General features: G+C 32.5%; 1 protein-coding gene across 2 annotated transcripts in view; it reads right to left on the bottom strand.

Annotated features, from left to right (window-relative positions):
- The window catches only part of LOC115890962 (reticulon-1-like), a 42,907-nt gene that overhangs the window by 4,568 nt on the left and 12,395 nt on the right, over positions 1–25,944 (bottom strand). For both annotated transcript variants that reach the window (XM_030911332.1, XM_030911331.1), the window contains 3 exons: positions 6,955–7,162; positions 4,052–4,260; positions 1,204–1,309 (listed from right to left, as the gene is read on the bottom strand). In XM_030911332.1, coding sequence (XP_030767192.1) covers positions 1,204–1,309; positions 4,052–4,260; positions 6,955–7,162 — 523 coding nt within the window. The remainder of the gene's footprint in view (positions 1–1,203; positions 1,310–4,051; positions 4,261–6,954; positions 7,163–25,944) is intronic.

The raw sequence follows: 25,944 nt of genomic DNA, 5'->3' as shown, positions 1-25,944 counted from the left end.
TCAAATCTGACAACTAAAGAGAGAGCTTTATTTATTTGTCAAATTACATAGAAACCAACGGCAACCCAGCACAATATTTTTTCTACTCGTAATAAATTCCTTGAAATAATAATTTCTGAATATTTTTTAAAACGTAACTCGCTATGGAAAAAAAATATTGTTTTATACACCACGATAAAATTGCATTATCGTCTCCCGAAATTAATTCACTCGCGATTGCGATTTCATCGCTCGTGAATTAATCTTTTCGATTAACGATAAAATACCATTTTATCGTCTTGTATAAAAAATAACTATTATTTACCACTTTCAAAGATTAGATTTCAAAGAATTTAGAAAGTCAATTCGACTTACCTACTTCAATAGCATATCGTATCTTTGTGTTAATAAGTAAGTATTATAACTTATCTATTTTTTTAGAATTATACATATTTTTATAACAATTTTAATAACTACCAACATTTATTCACAACGTAAAATAAAACAACAAATTATTGAGTCTACCCCACGTCTACCCTACATCATAGTTTTACACTTCTTAAATAAAATTAGAACGGCACTGATAAACCGGAATTTAGTCGGCCATTTTAGGACCCCGTCGCGTTCGATCCAAGGTTTGTAATATGCTCCGCCCTTAATATGGTTTTCAAAGTTTTATAAGCTAATTACTAGCCATTCTCTGTAGATACAACTGACTACCGCAAGCTGTTGCTAGGATATTCTATTAATTTTAATTGTATTTTTTTAGATATTGGTCAATAATCATAAACTGTGAAGTGTAAAGTATAATAAAGTCACTAATTTCGAGGTTCTGAATGTAGCTCATATATTTATAAAGTAACTATTTGATATGTATATGATGTAGCTGTATTATGATAGTAGTCTGTTGTTCTTGTTCTTCAAATGCAACAAAATTAGAGATAAAATTGGGTACAAAGAAATTATTTGCTTCTTCTTTACTGAAAGCTTGCAAATTTCAACGGATAAAATAATTTTCGTTATCAAAAAATGTGAAATTTTGATTATTTGGCAAAAATTCACATCCTAATCTCACAGATAAGTACCCTTAATAATTTGTCAATAAAATAAAGATTGATAAATGTATAGAACGAGATTCGCATGCCTGAATTTTTGACAAAATTAATAAATTATTTAAATGTTAAGATTTAAAGAATTAATTTTATACAAAAAAAAAGAACTTACTTTGCGGTAATTTCGGTCAACTTGCTCCTGACAATGTCAAGATTGGCATCGATTTGGGCTTGATTCGCTTCGTACACCTTGGGCAAGGTAAATAACGCCACCCAGGCTATCAAAAAAAACAGAAAATTAATATATATATATATATATATATATATATATATATATATATATATATATATATATATATATATATATATATATATATATATATATACAGGGTGGACCAAATTTATTCAGGACTTCGGCAGCCTATTCTGCAGATAAAAATAGGTAAAAAATAGCGATGGGAACTATCGATTGAATTAGACTATCGAATGGTTACTGAATGAATGATTTCAACTATCGAATGGTTTTATTCGAATAAAATCATTCATTCATTTGTATACTAAAGCATATGTGACAACCTCGCCGTGCGACTAAATGGTTATCGTTGAGCCACGACTATCGAATGTTTTTGATAAATGAAATTTAGTATTCGTTTGATTTTTGTGTGCGTCAGTGCATTATTAGTTCTTCCAAATTTTTATAACTTCGCCTTATAAATACTGTGCTATTTTTGCGTTTATTAAAATATTTAAAATACTAAAATAGTAGTTTTTTTAATTGACGATTGTGTGCGTGTGCAGGTGGTCAAAATTTTTCCGAAAGTTTGTGTGATTTTCCGTAGCCCGATCTTTCAATTATTTAATTTTATATGGTATATGGTCTATTTTTTAATGGGAAATTTTGAGAAGTAGCAATTTTTAAGAGAGATGAGATGAACTTACAATTAATTTTAAAAATACATATTTGTATTTTAGATGTTTTAATAATATGAATTAGTTGAACTTAATAATTATATTAATTAATGTGGTTAAGTAAATGGTTATCGAACTCAGACTATGGGGTGAGAAAATTAAATTAAAAGTTTTACACGTGCCAATTTAAAAAAAAGTTAACGATGTTTGTATTTTGTTTATGCTAATTCTCTTACATGTAGTTTTTTGCGAAGAAATATTTCATTTATTTTTTAGTAAGTAAATACCAGTAAAAGTAAATATTATTATTAAATAGTAATATAAAGTACCGAATATAAATAATTTTGATTTCTAATTTTTATTTATATTTTCCTTGCATTACACTGCACGCTTAGAAAATTAATAAATGTTTATATTTCATGATTTTAAAATTTGTTGTTAATATAACAAATTAGTTCTGTAATTATTATTATTTAATAAACAAACGTTGCCACAAAAAATTGAGAGACTATATTATTTTTAAATAGGATCTAATATAAATAATTTTGACATCAAATTTGTTGTTTATATTTTGCTACTACTTAAAAAAAATGTTTATATTAATTGATTTCAAATTTTGTTGTTAATAGGTATAACAAATTATTACTGTTATTATTATTTATTAAACCAGTCTTTGCTTAAACACATTAAAAATAATTTTCCTATATATTATATATAGGAAAATAAATAGACATATAAATTTATGTCCTAAAATGCTTCGTCTCGGAGATACAGGGTGTAGAAGTTTCATTTTTATTTCGATTTTTTCAAAGTAATTTTTGAAATAATGTTCATATTTGGATAAAAATTGGTATCTGGGTGTTTTTTGAAATGATAAATTTGATTTGGATGTCAATATGACTCCTACATATAGAGGGCGCAGCCTACATTTTTTTTAACTGGTTTGTAGAGTAATAACTTTTCGTCCATACCTGTATAAAACTACTAAGTGAAAAAATATACATTTCTGCCATTTTTTACGTTTAAAAATAGCCCAAAAATCTCCTAAACCTAGCAACCAATGACAAATATTAAACATATTGACTAGATAATTAGACTACTCAAACAATTATCGCATATTTCCTAAAAAAAATATTAATTTGAAAAATAAGACACTTTGAATTCCCTTACTTACGGTTATAAATAGTTTGGATACTGTGAAGGGAAATTCGAAACAATACGTCTACGTATATACTATACGCGTTGACCTGTAATTTTTAGTCGGACTATTTAGTTGCAAAAGTGAAAACAATACATACTTATGGAGCCGATCGGCCGACTAGTTGATTGCATGTAAGCGCGGCATAAGGATTGTAACCAATATAAATATGCAACTAAATAGTCGGCCGATTAAAAATTGCCTGTCAGCGCATAGCCTAAGGTTTTATGCAATGCAATTAAATATTGGGCCCATCGTCTCCATAAGAATGTATTGTTTTCACTTTTGCAACTGAATAGTCGGCCGACTAAAAATTACGTCAGTGCAGAAAAATGCATGCTTCATTTAGAAATGTGTAATAATTACTTTTATTCCCCCCCCCCCCAAATATGCGATAATTGTTTTGAGTAGTATTATTGATTATTTTTTGATGTTTTGTATTGATTATTTTGATTCCAAATATCACGAGAACCATTACTTAAGCGATTTTTACCAAGAGACCTCATTTACGCAAAATGTATATTTTTTCGCTCAGTAGTTTTATACAGGTACGGACGAAAGGTTATTAACCTTCAAACCAGATAAACTGGCACCTCCTACAAGTAGGAGTCATATTGACATCGAAATCAAATTTTTTACGTCAAAAAACTCACAGACAATTATTTTGAAAAAATCGAAATAAAAATGAAACTTCTACGCCCTGTATCCTCGAAACTAAGTATTTTGGGACGTACATTTATATGAACTTTTTTAATTATTTTTATCTGTAGAAAATACAGCCGAAGTTTTCCGAATACAATTCGGACTACCCTGTATATTAAAAATCATTGCGGACCGACTTAGCGATAAACGCACAGCCAAAACCGTTTCACCGTTGGAAGAAAGAGTTTCATGAGAACATGTTCATACTCACCAATAATGACCAAAGTCATTCCATTGAACCAGGAACCCAAATATGTCAGGACCCAGAGAAAAACTCCAAACTTGATCGAATCGACCAAATCCTCTACCAAAAAGAGTCTGCGAAGCTCGGAAACACCGGCATTCAAATGGGCCACTGCCACTTCAGATATTTCCTTTACTTTGTCTTGTGGGAGGGCGACGTCCAGCTCCAAATATTCCCTAAAATAACGATGACATATTTGAATTCAATTATGAAAAAGTTTATTATATTTTTTTGCAGGGTTCAATCAAGTGATTTTATTAATTTTAATCATGTGATTTAAATAAAAAAAATATTTCCCTTTATGATAAAAAAATATATAACTGTAAAAGTTATAAAAATGTGTCCTAGAAAACTATAAAAAATATTTCTATAACAGATATAACAGAAAATAAATCCAAAAATAATTGTAAACGTTATAAAACTACATAAAAATATTTATTCATCAAATTAATTGTTAGACCGATTTTTTGAACTAATTTCGTGGGGATCCATTAGACCGCTAAACGCAAGGATTTATTTTAAAATTTATGTAGAAGTAACAAATATTTGCTGTTTGAATACATATCATTCGCAAAGTCTTGTGCAGAACTGGGTTCTTCTAATATAGAGACTATATCGTTATTCCCGAGAATCTATAATCGTTGTCAGAAAATATGTTGTTTTATATTTTTTTTTGAAACGGTTGAATGTTTCCAAATTCCTACCGACATTTTGATCTGCAATAAGTACTTTACACTTTGACATTAGATAATACATACTAATTTCATTCTCGACTTAAGAATATTTCCGAAGAAAAGTGTATTGTTTTATTAGGAGTAAAAATTATACTTTTTTTGACAATGCTGTACCTTTGAAGGACCATCGTAAAGCTATTCCGACGTTACAGGGAGGCACAAAAGTGCATGTTTACTCCGAATAGAACATACTATTTTTTTAACATTACAAATAATTTTTTAATCAATTTCAAACATTGCAAATAAAGAAACAGTAATCGACCAACAATTTGTACAGGGTGGGTCAAATTCGACGCTTTTAAATGGAAACACCCTTTTCTATAGGAGAGATAGAGAAAAACTAATATCGGTGTCTGGAGCTCAATTTTCATCAAAAAGATGATGGTGAAAACTGCATATCAATATCTGTTACCGTTTCGGAGTTACGGGGTGTTTTTCAAAAATGTGCATTTTTAACAAATCGCTGTAACTTTTTTGCTATGGAAAATTCTGTATTTCTATGAAAACATTTCCAAAGCACCTTTTTACGTAGAATTTAATGGTTTAAGTATATTTTTTTTTAAATTAATGATTTAGAATTATCAACAGAAAAATAGTTTTTATATTTGGGACACCCTCTATATTTTTAATTAACTAAAAAGAATTTAAAATTACCTTTCCAAAAATATAGCACACTTGATATTTTGTTATAATCCCCTTAGAAATACAGAAATTTTAAAAGTTCGCCACTTTTAACTAGTAGGCTTTGGACCCCTTATTGATGATATGCCCTTAATGGAACTCGAAAACATATTTTTGCAGCCAGTTTCAAGAATAATTGAATAGCTAACCAAGATCCCAGCCGTTGGCCGTCGAGGCCGCCTGACTTAGTGCCCATGGATCTAATCCTATGGATATATTTGCGGAAGAATAAGGAACCTTTATTCTAGACAAGAATTAGGAATACTTAGCAGTTATGAGAGGGTATCTTTCACCTCTACTGAATTAATGAATTCCGCGAGAAACTGCCCCGTCTGTCCATAACAGAAAACGGTCGATATGTCGAACACCTGTAGCAAAATCTCCTGTCTCGGTTTGCTATTTATTTTTATAGTTATTAGATATAGTTTAAATGTGTTGATGTTGGTTAAATATATTTTAAATTGTTATAAAATTTTGCATCTCTCATAGCAAATATTATTTTCTTTTTAACTGATCCTCACAGCTAGAATTTTTTTGCATTACAGCCGGTGCCGTTCAAAGCCTACATAATTAAAGCGGGCGAATTTTTATATACTCGATATCTCGAAGGGGAACCGAGCAAAATATCAAGTGTGTTATATTTTTGGGAAGGTAATTTAAAATTCTTTTCAATAAATTAAAAATATACAGGGTGTCCCATATAAAAATCAAATTTTCTGTTAATAATTCTTAAATTATTAATTTTAAAAAATTATACTTAAACCATTAAATTCTACGTAAAAAGGTGCTTTGGAAATGTTTTCGTAAAAATACAAAATTTTCCATAGCAAAAAGTTACAGCGATTTGTTAAAAATGCATATTTTTGAAAAACACCCCGTAACTCCGAAACGGTAACAGATATCGATATGCGGTTTTCACCATCACGTTTTTAACAAAAATTGAGCTCCAGACACCGATATTAGTTTTTGTCTATCTCCTATAGAAAAGGGTGTTTCCATTTAAAAGCGTCGAATTTGACCCACCCTGTACACTCGTTGAATTTGACACTTACTATCAGTTTAATAATATAATATTTTTGTACTTTTGTGCTTAGGCGCAACAGTGCTTTACTTTTATGCCTAGGCGTTAAAATGACAAAAATTAATACTTTTGAGACGTTTAAAAAAATCCTTTTGATCTGAAGCGAACGACTTTTTTTGTGAAATGTATTGGTGACCGATGTGGAAAAATCACACACCCCGTAGAATTGTTATCGGTATCGGGGTATATATTTAGCCATTTCGGATAGGACTTTAATTGGAAATAAGTCCTAGTCATTTGAAAATCCGATTTAAATATTGTTGTGAATTAAAATTAAAAAAAATATGATTTAAATAAAAAAAATCTGATTTTTTTTGATTTTTTAAAAAAATCATGATTTTTTCCAACCCTGTTTTTTTGCACGAATGGCTTACTTGAATGGATGTCCGTCCCCTGTTTTCTGTACAGCCTGGATGATATTTTTGTAGATCCTAAAGGCGATGGTACCGGTGAGTGCGAACAGGGAAAGATATGCTATTACGCTGATGAAGGAGAAATAGGTAAGGGCTAGCAGTACCAGAAGCACTCCTCCAAAGACTGGGCCAGACTTTTTCGGATCTCTCCAATAGATCAAACTCTCCACTGAAAATAACATAAAATAAATTAGAAAAATAAAAATACCAATATAATAAACAAGACATACACAAAAACTTTATTAGAATATTTTGAACGGGTAAGCGGTAGTAATGGCCATATATGTCCCTTAAGTGCTGTCAAGAAGGTGAGTTTTGTGGATGTAAATAATAATTGTTTATATATTTATAATAATTATAATTAATTTATGTTTGTTTGACGTGACTAATATTGAGAAAGTAATTTCAAATAAAAAAAATTGGCGCCAGGAGGCACGTATAGCCGCCCATACTAAAATACGTTTATAAAAAGTTGGTAGGCAGTTCTTTTAGTTTCAAAGTAAAGGAATTTTTTTCAATTTTGGTCCGCGGTTATTTCCCCTATCCGCCACCTGGGGTCGCGTCCGATGGGAGTTTGGAGTTCTCCACACGGATTTTTTTAAAAACGGACTACGGAAACACGGAATATCTAAAAAACTGCGACTTTGACTGATTTTGATGTTATTGCAAATTTTGTTGCAAATATTATTCCTAATCTTAAATTGAAAACCGCGTTTCGCTAGCTAGTGTAATTTTGGAGTTACGATTTTTTAAAATGTTTAACCCCCCTCGCATATCTCCTTACCAACACCCCACCCCCACCAAAAACTAATGGCCAGATTCTCGGGTACCACAGTATTTTTGTGCCAAATTTGGTTAAAATAGGTTTAGCGGTTTTTGAGTTATCGTGTTACAGACGGACAGACAGACAGACAGACACCACGAAAATATTTTGTATTTAGGTCATTTATGACCCAAATAACTAATTTTGAGTGAAATTAAAAAAACTTTTTTTTTGCAGATCTTAATAGCCTACCATACCTGTTGGTATGGTCGGCTAAAAAGTATATACGTGACTAAAAGTATATTTGTTGAAAATGTTTTATTTTTATTTTCGTATGATGTAGCATTAAAAAATATACACAACCCTAAATTTTCACCCTTCTACCATCAACCCCTATTTTTTAATAGCGATATTAGTAATTCAATAATTTTAAACCTCGTGAATAAAAATTACTGTTGTCCCATACTAATTTTATATAAAAACCTTTCGATATTTTTAAACATTTAAACACTTATTTTTTTAACGCATAAACAACGACAGGTACCGTTTGATGAAAAAAAAGGCGTCCAGTTGGCTGGGAAATGACGATCGATGACATTTCCCATATAAAATGGCAACGATCTTCATTTCATAGCCAACGCTGACGCCGTTTTTTTTTTCGATCATACGGTATTTCATTTTTCTGATTTTGAAATCTACATTATATCAAGGATTATATCAATTATATCTATATGTACGTAGCCTTGAGAGTCAATGACATACAGAAGTACCCAATTGTAATGCATCAGCACAATTTTTAACTTAAAATATTAAACATTTTGGTTAAAATCTTTTTTTTTAATGAAAACGACATGGTACTTTCTCCTAGAATACAAATATAATAGCCTAATTTCATATTCATCAAATTCAAGGCATATTATAAAGAAGTACCCTTATGGTACAACTTAAAATAACCTCAAAAGAACATTATTTTGACTGAAAACCTTGATTTCATAAATGAAAATTAGATGGTACTACGTCCCAAACCTTTTCTACGCCTTGGAAAAAACAGTAAACATATAAATAAGCAGTGACATGCAAGCCTAACCAAATCCGTCTGACTGCCATATGGGTACTCTACTCAAACAAGATAAGATACATAAAACTAATAGAAAAAAGATTAAAACATACCGGGACCTCTTTCTGGTAGTACCTCCTGTACATTATACCTATTTCTTCTGTCATTATTACGACCCATATCTTTTTTCTAGTGAATTATCCCAAAAGCGAAAAAAACTCGAAATTCGAGCCTCGACCAGTACTGCAGACTGACAGAAGCGATAGAGAAAGAAAACATATCGAGGTACGACCGCATGTGGTGGTACCGTATCGACTCACGTCCACGAAAACGCGTTTTTTGTCTCTGTCGCTCGTATGTGGCGGTACCGTAAGACAGAAAGGGAAAGCCGAAGAAAAAGTAGGCGCGTTACTTTCGAAATATGTTTAAAAAGTCGTACAACGTCTTTGGACGTGTCAAAAACGAGTTCTGCGTGGCCAGAAATGTGTACAATGTTGCCAAACATAAATAGCATTCCCTAAATTGCCTTAAATTAAATCTAGAAATGTACAGGGTGGGTCAAATTCGACGCTTTTAGAGGGAAACACCTTTTTCTATAGGAGATAGACGAAAACTAATATCGGTGTCTGGAGCTCAATTTTTATCAAAAACATGATGGTGAAAACCGCACATTAAAATCTGTTACCCTTTCGGAGTTACGAGGTGTATTTCAAAAATGTGCATTTTTAACAAATCGCTGTAACTTTTTTGCAATGGAAAATTTTCTATTTTTTTGAAAACATTTCCAAAGCACCTTTTTACGTAGAATTTAATGGTTTAAATATATATTTTTTTAATTAATAGTTTAAGAGTTATCAACAAAAAAAATATTTTTTATTTAGGACGCCCTGTATATTTTTAATTAAATGAAAGGAACTTAAAATTACCTTTCCAAAAAATACAGAATTTTTAAAAGTTTGATTAGGTTAGGTTAGTTTGTCCACTTTTAACTAGTAGGCTTTGGACTCCTTATGATGATCTGCCCCTAATGAAACTCGAAAATATATTTTTCCAGCAAGACGAGGCACCGCCTCAGAACGCTATCAGCTAACTTTTGCCGCCAATTTTGAGAATAATAATTGATTAGATAACCAAGATTCCAGCCGTTGGCCGTCGAGACCGCTGGACTTAGTGCCTATGGATTTTTATCTTTGGGAAAGAATAAAGGTTCTTATTTTTCAATTACCTGTATAATCTAGACAAAAATTAGAAGTACTTAGCGGTTATGCGAGGGTATCTTACTCCCCCATTGAGTTAATGAATTCCGCGAGAAATGTTCAAAAACGGTCCCGTCTGTCCATAACATGTCGAAAACTTGTATGTCGGCATGTCGAACACTTGTAGGAAAATCTCATGTCTTGGTTTGCTATTAATTTTTATGGTTATTAGATATTGTTTAAATGCGTTGATGTTGAATATAGTTTAAATTGTTATAAAATTCTAAATCTCTCATTGCAAATATTATTTTCGTTTTAATTGCTGCTCACAGCTACAATTTTTTTGCATTACAACCGGCGCGGTTCAAAGCCTACTTAATCAAAGTGGGCTCGAAGAGTAATCGAGCAAAATATCAAGTATGTTATATTTTTGGAAAGGTAATTTGAAATTATTTTCAATGAATTAAAAATATACAGGGTGTCCCATATAAAAAATCAAATTTTCTGTTGATAATTCTTAAATTATTAATTTTAAAAAAATTATACTTAAACCATTAATATTCGACGTAAAAGGTGCTTTGGAAATGTTTTCATAAAAATATAGAATTTTCCATAGCAAGAAAGTTACAGCGATTTGTTAAAAATGCGCATTTTTGAAAAACACCCAGTAACTCCGAAACGGTAATAGATATCGATGTACGGTTTTCACCATCGTGTTTTTGATAAAAATTGGGGAGCAAGGAAGGTGCCTCCACGCGTGCATTTTACACATATGTATGTTAAACAAAGAAAACTAAAATGCCGGCGCTCCCTGGAAACGTTGTCCAAGTGGACAACGGCCAAACCTTCCACCACTGGAAACCAATGCAATCAAAAGCCAAAAACAAAAACTGGCCCTTTTCAGAGCCAACTTTAACGGTCGTTAGCCTGAACATTGAGGGAATCACCAAGAATAAAGAAGATATAATATCGCAACTATGCCAATCAGAAAAGTGGGACGTACTATGCCTGCAGGAAACGCTTAGAGATGAAACAGCAAACAGACCCAATATTAAAGGAATGCGTCTGGCTATAGAAGCACCTCACAGAAGGTACGGGAGCGCAATATTTACCAGACCCGACATGCTGCTCTCATCCACGAGTAAGAAAATAACCCACGACATTGAAGTGTTAACTATCGAGAGCGGATCATTCACGATAAGCTCCGTATATAAACCCCCTGGCCAAAACCTAGACCTTTCAATGCCAGGAAACTTTAACAACCAGAAGACACAATTTGTTGTGGGCGATTTTAACTGTCACAGCACCACCTGGGGATATGGCGAAACAGACTCCAATGGTCAATTGCTGGAGCAATGGGCTGAGGCTACCAGCCTCTTACTTCTCCACGATCCCAAGCTCCCTTGCTCTTTCAACAGCAAAATTTGGAAGCGAGGTTATAACCCCGATAATTGCTTTGTCAGTAGGAACATCCATGACACCTGCTGCAAAAATGTATATAATGCAATTCCAAAGACACAACACCGACCTATCGGAATCCAAATCTACTCTACAATCAAAACAACCAAAATACCTTTCCGTAGGAGATTCAACTTTATGAAAGCCAGGTGGCCAGAATACTCCCAAGTGCTGGATGAGGAAATCGCCAATTTGGCCCCAACACCAAGCAACTACCACATCTTTGTTGAGTCCCTGCGAAAGATATCCAGACGATATATTCCTAGGGGCTGCAGACAACATTACATTCCAGGGCTCTCGAATGCCTCAAGGGACACCCTGGAGCAGTACGAATAATTGTTTGCGGAAGATCCATTAAGCGATCAAACCATCACCTGCGGAACAGCTTTAATGACAGCTCTCAGCGAGGCACGTGAGAAGAAATGGATAGAAACCCTGGATAGAATGGATATGTCTCATAGTAGTAAAATAGCTTGGAATCTAATCAAGAAACTGGATGGTGACCCAAAACTAAGCAAGGCCCCTGCCAATGTAACATCCAATCAAGTGGCCAACCAACTTCTTCTAAATGGCAAATTCAATTCCAAACGCCAGAAAACCAAAATCAAACGCCTAATACCAACTGAAAACACCAACTTTCAGAAATCATTTACCATGAAAGAGTTGAACAATGGTATAAATACCATGAAGAATGGAAAAGCCGCTGGGATTGACGATATATGCGTGGAACAGATCAAAAATTTCGGTCCTGGAACCAAAAAATGGATACTTAAACTTTTCAACGTATGTCGCGAAACCTTTCAAATTCCAAAACTGTGGCGGAAGTCAAAAGTAGTAGCTTTCCTTAAACCCGAAAAAGATCCAGAGTCTCCGAAAAGCTACCGACCGATATCCCTCCTTTGCCATCTGTTTAAGCTCTACGAAAGAAGACCGTCGATCCAAAGCTGATTCCACAACAGGCAGGATTCAGACCTGGAAAGTCCTGCACCAGTCAAATCCTCGCATTGACAGAACATATCGAGGAGGGTTTTGAGAATAAACACATCACAGGGCTGGCCCTAGTCGACCTAAGTTCCGCCTATGACACGGTAAACCACAAGATATTACTGCATAAAGCCAATGAGACCTTGAAAGATTACCACCTAGTCAAGATACTCGAATCCTTGCTCCAAAACAGGCAGTTTTTCGTGACGCTCGAGGGCAAAAAGAGTCGATGGCGAAACCAGAAGAATGGGTTGGCACAAGGGAGCGTGCTGGCACCTATTCTTTTCAACATGTATACAAATGACCAACCTATTCCAGATAACACTAGAACCTTTGCATATGCAGATGACCTAGCAATAACAGTTGAAGGCAAAGGGTTCGAAGATATCGAGGAGAAACTAGAAAGCGCCCTAAAAACAATGTCAACCTATTACAAAAAGAATTCTTTAAAACCCAACCCCACCAAAACTAAAGTGAGTGCATTCCACCTTAATTCGAGACAGGCGACCCGCAGACTTAATGTTACAATAACAGTTGAAGGCAAAGGGTTCGAAGATATCGAGGAGAAACTAGAAAGCGCCCTAAAAACAATGTCAACCTATTACAAAAAGAATTCTTTAAAACCCAACCCCACCAAAACTAAAGTGAGTGCATTCCACCTTAATTCGAGACAGGCGACCCGCAGACTTAATGTTACATGGGACGGGACTCTACTAGAACACACAGATAAGCCTACCTATCTTGGCGTCGTGCTGGACAGAACATTGACTTACAAATATCACTGCGAAAAAACACGCAAAAAAGTAGAAGCACGAAATAATTCCCTTATAAGGAAGCTGACCAATAGTAAATGGGGAGCCAAACCTACCGTGGTCAGAACTTCTGCTCAAGCTCTGTGTTTTTCAACTGCAGAATATGCCTGCCCAGTGTGGTGTGGATCTGTCCATGCAAAAAAGGTGAACATCAGTCTGAATGAAACATGCAGAATAGTGATAAGTTGTATGAAACCCACCCCCTTAGAAAACCTTTACAAGGCCGCAGGTTTTACAAGCCCCGATTTACGCAGAAAAGCTCATGAACATACTGAAAAGTTAAAACAAACCTTTGATGCTCGTCACTGAATTTTTGGCCAAGAGTGCGGCACAGGTAGACTTAAATCCAGACGCCGTTTCCTAAGCCACCCCCTGGATGAACCTCCCTCCCACTACCCCCTTAGAGAGGACCCACCAAATGGTGTTTCTAGCGACTGGAAAACCTGGAGAATGCTCAACCGAATCAGAACTGGGGTGGCCCCAGTAAAATCCAATTTGATCAAATGGGGTTTGCTGGACAGAAATGACGACAAATGCGACTGCGGCGCCTTTCAGGACATGGAACATCTTCTTCAATGTCCTGCGTGCCCCCACAGATGTACCCTCGATGACCTATGGCTGGCTAAACGGGAAGCATTGGACGTAGCCCATTACTGAATTAATAAACTATAATATAATCCGGATACGAAAAAAAAAAACAAAACCAAACCGATATTAGCTTTCGTCTATCTCCTATAGAAAAGGGTGCTTCCCTTTAAAAGCGTCCAATTTCACCCACCCTGTACATTTTCTTGGTGTCATTTTTAACCAATAGCAACCGATTCTCGTGACAGAATCAAAAATAACTGAGAGAACGCTATTTTTTTCAAACTCCACAAATAATTCTTTAAACAATTTCAATCGTTCCAAATAATATAATAATCCTAGCTGACCCGGCAAACGTTGTTTTGCCATGTAAATATTTTTTATGAGACAATAGTCATTTTTATTCACGAGTTCAAAATTATTGAATTATTAATATCGCTATTAAAAATAGGGGTTGATGGTAGAAGGGTAAAAATTTAGGGTTGTATGTATTTTTTAATGCCACATCATAAAAAAAATAAAAACATTTTCCAAAAAGATAAAAAAAGTTGGGGGGAACCACCATTATCACTTAGGGGTAAAAAAAACAGATAACCTATTCTCAGACCTACTGAATATACCTACATATAAAATTTCATCAAAATCGGTTAAGCCGTTTCGGAGGAGTATGGTAAATAAAAATAAAAATAACATTTTTTTTATTTGAAAACTTATAGTGGATGTATTAGTTACATCTGGCAACGCTGTGTGAGAACTTATCTAAATTTTCACGTGCGTTGTTATTAGGAATACCGTTCTAATTTTTTTGAAATCTGCCGTCGATAATTATGGTATCCAGGTCAACTGCTTCAATTTGTTCTAATGATTCAGATGAGCACTGTACTTATTTTAGATTCTAAATATTCTTTATAGGTACTATTTGATGTTCTATTATCATTGAGATAAATATTTTCCTACATTTATACGGAGAACCGGTGATTATTTTTGAAAATTTGGATTTTTAGTAGGTAGGGTAGCATTTAGGGTGGCAATGGTAGCATCTTTATTTTAAATGGAGCACCCGGTATATTATTACATTTGGAAATTACTTTCGTATCTCATAATTTTTCTATTATACTAAGCTATACCATTCGCAAAGTCTAGTGCAGAACTAGGTACTTCTAATATAGAGACTATCTTCGTTTAAGAAAATATGTTTTTATATTTTTTTTTGGAACGGTTGTACGTTTCCAAGTTCCTACCGACATTTTGATCTGCAGTTAAGTTAGTAAGTACCTTACACTTTGGCATTAGATAATACATACTAATTTCATTCTCGACTTAAGACTATTTCCGAAAAATAGTGTATTGTTTTATTAAGAGTAAAAATTATACTTTTTTTGACGATGCTGTACCTTTGGAGGACCATCGTAAAGCTATTCCGACGTTACAGGGAGGCACAAAAAGGACATTTTTTCTCCGAATAGAACATACTATTTTTTTTTAACATTACAAATAATTTTTTAATCAATTTCAAACATTGCAAATAATATAAACAGTAATCGGGCAACAATTTGTACACTCGTTGAATTTGACAGTTAATAACAGTTTAATAATATACTTTTGTACTTTTGTGCTTAGGCGTAACAGTGCTTTACTTTTCTGCTTAGGCGTTAAAATGACAAAAATTAATACTTTTGAGACGTTTGAAAAAAACGACGACTTTTTTTGCGGAATATATTGGTGGCCGATGTGGAAAAATCACACGCCACCTAGAATAATTGTTAATGTTATCGGTATCGGGGTATAGATTTAGCCATTTAGAATAGAACTTTAACTGGAAATAAGTCCTAGTCATTTGGAAATCTGATTTAAATATTGTTTTGAATTTAAATCAAAAAAATCTGATTTAAATAAAAAAAATCATGATTTTTTCCAACCCTGCCAGAAAGTGAAAGAAATATTATTTTGAAGGTTCGAGAAACAGTCAGTAGGGTATATAAAGGCCCGCGCTTGGCGTACCAGTTTGAAGTTTGATAATACCGCGTTTTAAATTGTGAATTAATTGGCGAAGGTGCCAGAACCGTTGGAGTAATAGTAGTTGCATAAATTGTGTTGTAAATAGCAATGACTAAAGAATATAAGAACATGCAGCAGAATTTGTGACCTTTTTTTTTGTTTTGGTGGCAAACAATGAGTCATCATTTGGTCACCAGCGACACTTTTAGCGATTTTTAATAGTTTGTGTGCAGTAAACTTTGTATAAACTTTATTACAATGGTGATTAGGTGTTCAGCTTTTAAGTGTAAAAGCAGCAGTGATAAGAAAGAGCCAGGAGTTACGTTTCATAGGTAAATAAACAGTCCACTCCAACTTTTTAGCGTTTTCTTATTGAATTCGATAATTATTCTTCAATTTCAATTAACATCTATATGTACTTGATATGTGCTATACGTCGATACTAGTTTTGTACCTTTTGTTAAAATTTTAATACGTTTTTTTCGTAATTAATTAGGATGATACACCATAGGCGTAGTCAAAACAATTATCAAAAAATATAAATATTGCTTCAAACAGCTAGGTTAAGAAAAATATGTGCCACGGCACTGTTTGGTGTCATCGTCACAATTTGCTCTCGGGTGTTATTTGTCCTTGGATTTTTTAGTCATTGGTAAATAGTATAAGTTGTGTGTACAGAGTGAGAAAAATAAATTCGTGTTAGTAGTGGACCCACGGAATCCGTAACATTATTATAGTCTCGTTTCAAAAATTTCCCTACCATGGCAATATTAGAAATTTAGCAAGTAAACTCTAATTGATATTTATAAAGTTTGAATATTTGTCATAGTAACAATTTTTTTAACAAAAAAATAATTATTTTTTACGTGGTTTTCTGAAGAAACCAGAAGATTTAGGTATAGGAATATGATATACCGTTAAGAATCAATTTAGTTGCTTTTTTTAATAATATACAACACATAGGCTTGAATTTCAAATAACAATGATTTGAGCGACTTTATAACAAACAGAATAACTGTTTGATGACTTCTTTTTTGAGATCCAATCGGTTGATTTAGACAGATCGAATATGTCGATAGTAGTATTTTCAGTGTATTTATCTATATTTGCGTCTTTTAATTGCTTTGGTTTAATTAGTATATTTAAAAAATTCTTTCAGTAAAGTTCTAGACATTTTTTTCAGTGCATTTACATGGCAAAATTATACATTTTTTTAATTTTCTGATGATGGTCTTTTCTTTATTTCTATTTCACTCTCTGGCAGTTCGGGTAAAACCTTCCCTGAACAAATTCTTTGTACACTGTAATTATTCGACACAGCTGAGATAGCAAATAAATAAATTCTAAAAATAATTTTTCGCAAACCTCGGACAATGTAATGTCTCGGTACTGCAATCATTATTAAGTTATTTTCAACTAGAGAATTTTTAGAATTATTTCAGGTTACTTAAATAACTGCTATGAAACTTTTTACAGGGTGCCATGTTTTTGGGATCAGGCTTGGAGATGGACTTATTGATTTGTACCAGAAAAATGTAAATGACCTACTTGAATCAAATATTGTTAAACTCACTGAAGAAGAACTCAAAGAATTGGAGCTTAAGAGTGAGACTGAAGAAAGAATTAAAGATGTATCCCTGGCACCACAGGAGATATAACACTAAAAAATATTTTACTATAACACATGACCTTTGAAAATATCTTTGTGGCATTAGCAACATACATTTTTTTTATTTATGTATTTACATTTATTTATGTTCATACATGCATGTTTTTATAAATGTTAAATATATAGAATGTTCAGCTATCGTTCAATCACTTGCCAACCAGATGAAAGAGATAGGTGACGTCATTTCGTAAAATACTGCATATTCTTTTTAGTAATTGTCATTGTCGTTTAATTTGGGGTTATAATTTCATTGACATTTCATCAATGTCAAAATTAAAATTTGATTGTTGCTGTAAAACAAAATTCATTTTTTTTATTGTAAAAATGCCTCAAAGATTTAACCAAAATGAACAAGAGCTTATTGCTAAGCTTATAAATTATTTTTCTCAGAAAGAGACGCTGATCGAACACTCTTGCCCATGGACGCCGTAAAATATGAAGTTAAGTACAATGCAATACAAATTGATAGCGTTTTAAAATAATATAGCGAGTTGTTGATGGCTTTAGTAATAGAAATTTCAACAGTCTAAAGGATTGGACCTAAATTGATTGTGAACTGATGAAGAGCTCAAGAAAAAATAATTAATTTCAAAAAAATGTTACCAAATACCAAATAAACTTTTAGTCACAATAATTATGTTAAATTGTAATATTGTTTGATAGCAAAAAAAATCATTTTACGGTCACTGATCAGTTTGATACGATTCCATATGTTCTCTAGTGAACCATAAATCAATCTTCAACCTAAAAAAATGTCACAGCGCTCGATTGGACCAAGGCAAGGTTACCAAAAATAAACTCTGCTTAAACACACCAATGAGTAATATTTTTAGCAACGAGATAATGTATGATATCTAGGTTAAGAAACGCTAGAAAGTATTCTCCAATATGAAACATTATAACTATCATATTTTCCTAAAATCTGAAAAGTTAATGATATACTGTATTATCAAAAAAAAAGGCGTCTAATTAGCTTGGAATGACGCGATCGATGACATTCACCGTATAATTTTACATACAGCATTATAGAATATTCTATTATGTCCCCGGATTGTCTTTACAAGAGGAAAAACTCTTTTATTATTGACATTTTGAGAAAAATGCATTCTTCATAAAAAATGTTGCTTTTTCTAAAATGGTTAATCCCGTTTATACTTTAGAAGTAGTAGTAGAGAAAATTAAGAAAAACATGAAAGTATGGTTGAATTTTTTCTTAGTTATCGGAAAATAATATATGACTATACTTTAACAACAGCAAAGAATATGACATTAATCAAAATTAACAAAAAACATCCATCAAAAAATGAAACAAAAAAAAGGGATAAACATTTTTTTACATCCCTGTTTGATATTCAATCGGGTACTTGAAAGAAGAAAATTGTCATCAAGATCAAACCATGCTTTTTCAAGAGCATGTTTTTGTAATCACATTACGTTATATTTTTTGTTTCCAAACCTATTGGAGTTATTATTATACAGGGTGGTCCGAACTGTATTCCGGAAACTTCGGTAGCATATTCTGCAGATAAAAATAAGTAAAAAACTTCTGATGTATGTCCTAAAATGCTTAGTTTCGGAGATACAGGGTGTAGAAGATTTTTATTTCGATTTTTTCCAAATAATTTCTGAAATAACGTCAATATTTAAATGAAAATAGTGTCTGAGAGTTTTTTGTCATGAGAAATTCGATTTTGATGTCAATATGACTCCAACTTGTAGAGGGCGCCACTTACATATATATGTTTTAACTGCTATGAAGAGTAACAACTTTTTGTCCGTACCTGTATAAAACTACTGTGTGAAAAAATATACATTTCCATATTTTTTTACGTAAAAAATATCTCTTGGTAAAAATTGCTACGAGCTACCGTTCTCCAGATATTTAGAATAGAAATAGTCAATACATGTCATTATTGACAAAAAAACAAACATGTTGAGTAGATAGTTATTTGACTAAAATGATAAAATTGGGAACTTTTTATTTTTTTAAATTAATTATAAATTAAGTTTCTGCCGAACTTGTGGCACAAAGACATTTCAAATTTATGATTCCAGTCTAATAACTATTTAGTCAATATGTTTAATTTATGTCAATAACGACAGGTTTGATAAATCGGATTCCAAATATCTCGAGAACCATTACTCGTAGTGATTTTTACCAAGAGACCTTTTTTACATAAAAAATGTCGTAAATGTCTATTTTTCTACTCTGTAGTTTTATACAGATACGGACGAAAAGTTATTACTTTTCAAATCAGTTAAAAATATGTAGGTGGCACCCTCTATAAGTAGGAGTCATGTTGATATCAAAATCAAATTTCTCATATCAAAAAACTCCCGAACACCAATTTTCATCCAAATATTGACGTTACTTCGTAAATTATTTGGAAAAAATTGAAATAAAAATGAAACTTCTACACCCTGTATCCCCGAAACTAAGCATTTTAGGACATACATTTATACAAACTTTTTACTTATTTTTATCTGCAGAATATACTGCCGAAGTTTCCGGAATACAGTTCGGACCACCCTGTATATTAAAAGTTATGAGGGACAAAAACGATAATATACAGGATGTGGCATTTAGAATAACAAAAATTCTACTACTTTTCAAAGAAAGTGACAACGCTGTAACGCTAAAAATAATTTAGGTCGATCGAGCAGATGCGTTTATGTAAGAATCCAATTTTTTCAAAAAAAAAATCACCGGTTCTCAAGACTTCGATTATTTGTGACAGAAATGAACAAATTAATCGTTATTTGGTATAAGCTAGAATAAACACCATGCAAAACACAATAATTACAAAAAAGAAACTAACTAATCAATAATCGTCGATGGTTGTTTGCCAAAGGATGAACAATCAAATCAAGCTCAGGGTTCTAGCGCACTCTGCCTTGCTCCAAATGTCACAAATGTTTGCACAAAACCAAAAACCGGAAGTATATAGAGGGTTTTTTTTTTGTACAGCGGGGTTGTTCCAACTCAGAACAAGCACTTACGATTGGCACAGTTCAGTTCGAACGAACAAGCACAAAAGTCCATGGCAGTCGTCGGTAAATTGGACGGGGTTTCTGTTGGAATCCGGTCGCGACAGGCTGAATTCGCAAACTGGACCGCATAGAAGTAGGCACGAGAAAAACTAGAATCGATGCATGGAGGATTTTTTTCTGGCAGCTGGCCTGAACAGCGCACTATTTCGGCGGGAGATGCTATTCAAGTATCAATGCTTTCGTGGTTTCGTCTAGTCGGGTTCCAGAGTGCTCAGAGCGACAAAATGTAACTAAAGTAATAGCAAAACAATTCCCAATGCACGTGATCAATTTTGAGGGTGCATCCACATCATCCTAGAAAAAGCGGAACGCCGCGCCGTATCGGCGTAACGACCTTGTATCGATTTCCAGCAATTCTATTGGCTGAAAAAATCATCTGCCAAAAATTTCACCTGTCAAATTCATCTGTCAAAAATTTCAGCCAATAGAATTGCTGGAAATCGGTTCAAGGTGGTTATGCCGATACGCCGTTCCGCTTTTTCTAGGATGATGTGGATGCCATTAAACTAATTTTTACAGCTTTAATCTAAATAAAATATCTGTTACAATCATTTGCTCTATAAAGTAAAATGAAGAGCTGCTCAGTATCTTAAATTGTACAACAAATTTAAAAAATTTTGCCAAAATTTCATTTAGTCAGGTTAAGATTTAGTGTCAATTTCGATATGATTGATGACGTGCATCGGAAAATGTTTTGCGATTACCGTATACCGTATACAGGGTGTCCCAGGCTGAGCGTGCATTAGAAGTTTCTAACGAACCACAATATCTAGATCGGAAATTTTTTGCACATCATTGTTTTACAACGAGATCTATCAATTAAAAATATTTTCAATATGGCGGCACTTCTGGAAATACCGGAAGTTGACAGCAACTTTCTTATTTTAAATGGGTACCCCAATTTTTTATTATACATTTAAATTCTCTGTAAAATTTTATAAGTTTTAATATCAAACACTCTATATCTAACATTAACCGTTTTTGAGAAAAAAAAATATTTAAAATTTTTTGAGAAAAAAAAACTACCTGTCAAAAAAATTTGTATAGCTTAAAAGTCAAATTTAGTGATTACAACAGTCTCTGTGACATAAAGAGAAGACATGTGGCTATCTATTTTAAAAATTAAATTGTTCAAATGTCATATAGTAATGACGTTAGCTGTCATGGAATTGAGCGATTTAAAAATTATCATAAATTATTTTTTTCAAATGGAAACCCACTTTTTTTATTCCACTAAAAATGTTTTCCAATTCGTTACTTTTTGAGTATACATGTTCCTATACCTAAAATAAATCGTTTTTAAGTTATTTAAGATTTAGTTTGGAAAATACATTTTTCTTGATTTTATCTAGATTCCTTTGACAGTAAGTGTCAAACTGTCAGACAATTTATTTCAATCTATCAAAAAACGTATTATTTGAATTTTCTATATTATAAATACTGCCTGCTTAAAAGTTTAAAAAGTGTATTTATAAAAAAATATATCTCGTATTTTCGCTCTTTTAGTGATATGTAATAGTTGATATTATTAATAATATACCGTATGATCGAAAAAAAACAGCGCAAAGTTGGCTTGGAAGTGATAATCGATAAAATACTGCTTTTTGAACGAAGTGTCACAATATGACATGGCCAGATCTATTGTTTTGCACCATTTGACGTTTAAAGTCATAAGCTACTGGTTAAAATCAAGAAAAATATGTATAGTCAAAAAGTAAAAAAAGTAACGAATTGAAAAGCCTTTTCACTAGTGAAACAAAAAAAGCGGGTTTCCATTTGAAAAAAATTATTTTTGATAATTTTTTAATCGCTCAATTCTCTGACAGCTGCGGTCATTATTATATGACATTCGAACAATTTAATTTATGATAGCCACATGTCTTCTCTCTTTATCACACAGTGGCTGTGGTAATCACTAATTTTGACGTTTAGGCTATACACAAACTTTTGACAGGCAATTTTTTTTGTCCAAAAATTTTAAATATTCTTTTTTCTCAAAAACGGTTAATGTTAGGTATAGAGTGTTTAATATCAAAATTCATAAAATTTTACAGATAATTTACGTATGTAATAAAAAATGGGGGCACCCATTTAAAATAAGAAAGTTGCTATCAACTTCCGGTATTTCTGGAAGTGCCGCCATATTGAAAATATTTTTAATCGATAGATCTCGTTATGAAACAGTGATGTGCAAAAAATCTACCATCTAGATATTGTAGTTCTCTAGAAACTTCTAATGCACGCTCAGCCTGGGACACCCTGTATACTAAATACTGACGTTGTTTTAATCTTTAAATTACATATCTTTAATTTACAATATAAGATGTCTGAAAAAACATGTGCCATCTCTTTTTCATATCAACATGGGCCCGATTCCGCTTTGTTTCGTAGCTACAGGGGTTAAAATCTTCATTTTATTTTCGATATATTATATTTTTCTTCCAAGTGCTTTTAGCGATTCGAATGAAATTTGGAGAGTAAAAGTTACTATTAGTGCTACATATTTTAATGCTAAAAAAGTGTCGACGGATTCATCAGGGACTTACATATGGGTTATCACTGGAATATTTTTCTAAAAAAACATGTGCGCCACTGGCATTTTTCCTGTTAGAATTTGTGTAGGCAATTTAATGCCGATTAAAAGTTGTATCTTGATATTTTCGATCTACTCTATGAGATAAAGCAATAATTGTATTAATCACAATTAATAAAATTAATAAATTATTATTTATTTAATGTAATTTATTACTAAATTTTATTACAATTTATAACCATTACAATAATACCTACAGCAAATTCACCCAAAAAATAAAAGTCTTTAAGATAATTACAAAAAGCCAATTTTTTAAAAGTTTTAGCATCCCGTAATTTTAAAACTATGCGTTTCCGTAGCCATGTTTATAGAGACTTTTTTCATATTTTTTGATCAGGAATAACTTATTTAACATTTTGGCAGGTTAATGACGTTAAAATTTTTAACGTCAAGGTACTATTACACTGTTTTGCGAACAAGAAAAAAAAAGTCAGTGGCGCACATTTTTTTTTTAGAAAAACATTTCAGTGATAACCCATATCCTCGTGCCTGGTGAATATGTCGACACTTTTTTAGCACTAAAATATGTAGCACTCATAGCAACCCTCCAAATTTCATTCGAATAGCTAAAAGCACTTGGAAGAAAATTATAATAAATCGAAAAAAAGATGAAGACTTTAACCCCCGTTAACATGAAAAATAAATCTTATTTTTACGAGAAGAACCTCCCCACGAGATGAGAACATGTTTTTTGAAAAACCCTGTATAAAATAAATAATTTTGAATTAAAACACACAATAAGACTATTTAAATATAAATACGAATAAAACAAACTCTTCTCTGAGCATTCTGCGATGTTCTATTTTCGTATATAAACCTATTTACGAACAACTTGAATTCCTTCATGAACAAATCGCAATAAACGCCTCTCATAAAAATCTACTCAATGGCATTAATTAGCTCTAAATTTAGACAAAATAACAAACACTTATACAGGTTCTATATTTAACAGCGATAAATAAGACCGTGTGTTCATCCTACCGAGAATTTCCAAATACCATACATTTTTACCTTTATTTTTTTATTTACATGTACTATACGGAACAGTAAATTTTGTTAGTGTATTTTTTAAGATGAGAACAATGAATTATTATTGTTAAAATCATTTTTTCTAAGTAAACAATAAAAGTACAAAAAGTGTTATGTTTCACAGAAAATAATACCCGGTGACATTTGATACAAAAATAACAAGATATCCTAGGTAACAAAAGAAATTGCAATAACATAAAGATATATACCGGGTGTTGCATCGTCGAGCGGGACATAGGAAATCCCATGTAAATTTTAATGGGGTCAATTATTGGCTTCCCAAATTATTTTAGAGAATAATTCTATTTAGGTTTATTGAAGAGCACTAAAACCCACATTCAAAAGAATAACTTTAGATATTTTTGATTAGCCCGTTTAGGAGTTATCGCCCGATTTCTTTTTAAATATTTCTCCGTTCTTATGGCCATGTATTTACTTATGAGCACCAGTCAAGGTAAAAGATAACTGTCAAGTGAAGTTGTCATTTCAGAAATTTATCTATTTAGTGCTTTATTATTATTATTTAAAACTCATACCTACATCGAAAATATTAGCCATACACTACCGAAGAAAAAGTATTGATGATTAAATGGTATTATCAAGGAAATAGTTATCAAAAGGCGTCGGACATGTTTGCTGCTTTGTATCCGAATAGACCGATACCTGGAAAATCTACAATCGCAAGGAATATCCAGAGATTTGAGACCAAAGGTACCCTAATAAATAACTGCAGATGTGAAGCAAGGCAGGAATAAAGAGAAGATGCAAGAAATGATACCGACTTGGAAGTTTTATTGTGCGCGAAGAGAACGATGGAAAGATCAGCACAAGGAAACTTGAAGATGAAATAGGAATAGATCGCACTACAGCGTTTCGAATTTTGAAACGACATAAATACTATTCCTTCAAATATAAAAAGCACCAAGAGCTACGAGATGGGGACGAAATACGGCGGCAGGCGTTTTGTTTTGATATGATGGAAAGAGCAAATACGGATAGGGAATTTTTAAAAAACATATGTTTCACTGACGAATGCACGTTTACCTTAAATAATGAACTCAATGTTCAAAATTATCGGTATTGGAACAAAGAAAACCAACACAGGTTTGTCGAAACAAGGACGCAATATCCACAGAAAGTAAATGTTTGGGCAGGGATATTAGGACACAATATTATCGGGCCATTATTTCTTACGCAAAATTTAAATGCAGAATATTATTTGGAACTACTCGAAAATCATATTTTACCTGCTTTACATGATGCCACTAGGGAAAATCAGGAAGTTTGGTACCAAGTAGTAGGTAGACGAGTTAAAAAATGCTATTTCTGCCGAATGCAATAGAATTTCAGTTTACCAACTACCGAATGTAAGAAGAGAATTTTATGATCGCCTGGGTTATTGTCTAGCGGTTGATGGAGGAATATTTGAACATCTTCTTAAATCCTAAAATACTAACAATTTAATAGTATACCTAAATTAATAAGTTATTGAATATTGTAATAATACTATAATTAACCTTGTAATTGATTACTTTATTTTACTTAATTCATATTAATTTGTATTTATAAATACATCTTTAAGATGTCCGATGTAGGAATGAGTTTTCAATAATAATAAAGCACTAAATAGGTAAATTTATAAGCGATACCAAATAAACTTTTAGTTACGTCATCGAAAGCGATTTTTAAATTTATTTTTGATGGACATATTCGGCGCCGGGCTGACTAACTGGAATTTAAATTTCCCGCTGGCTAC

The sequence above is a fragment of the Sitophilus oryzae genome, unplaced genomic scaffold, assembly GCF_002938485.1.
Source record: "Sitophilus oryzae breed Bouriz unplaced genomic scaffold, Soryzae_2.0 scaffold_942_pilon_pilon, whole genome shotgun sequence".
NCBI classification, from domain to species: Eukaryota; Metazoa; Arthropoda; class Insecta; order Coleoptera; family Curculionidae; genus Sitophilus; species Sitophilus oryzae.
This window is presented reverse-complemented; position numbering and strand designations above follow the sequence as displayed.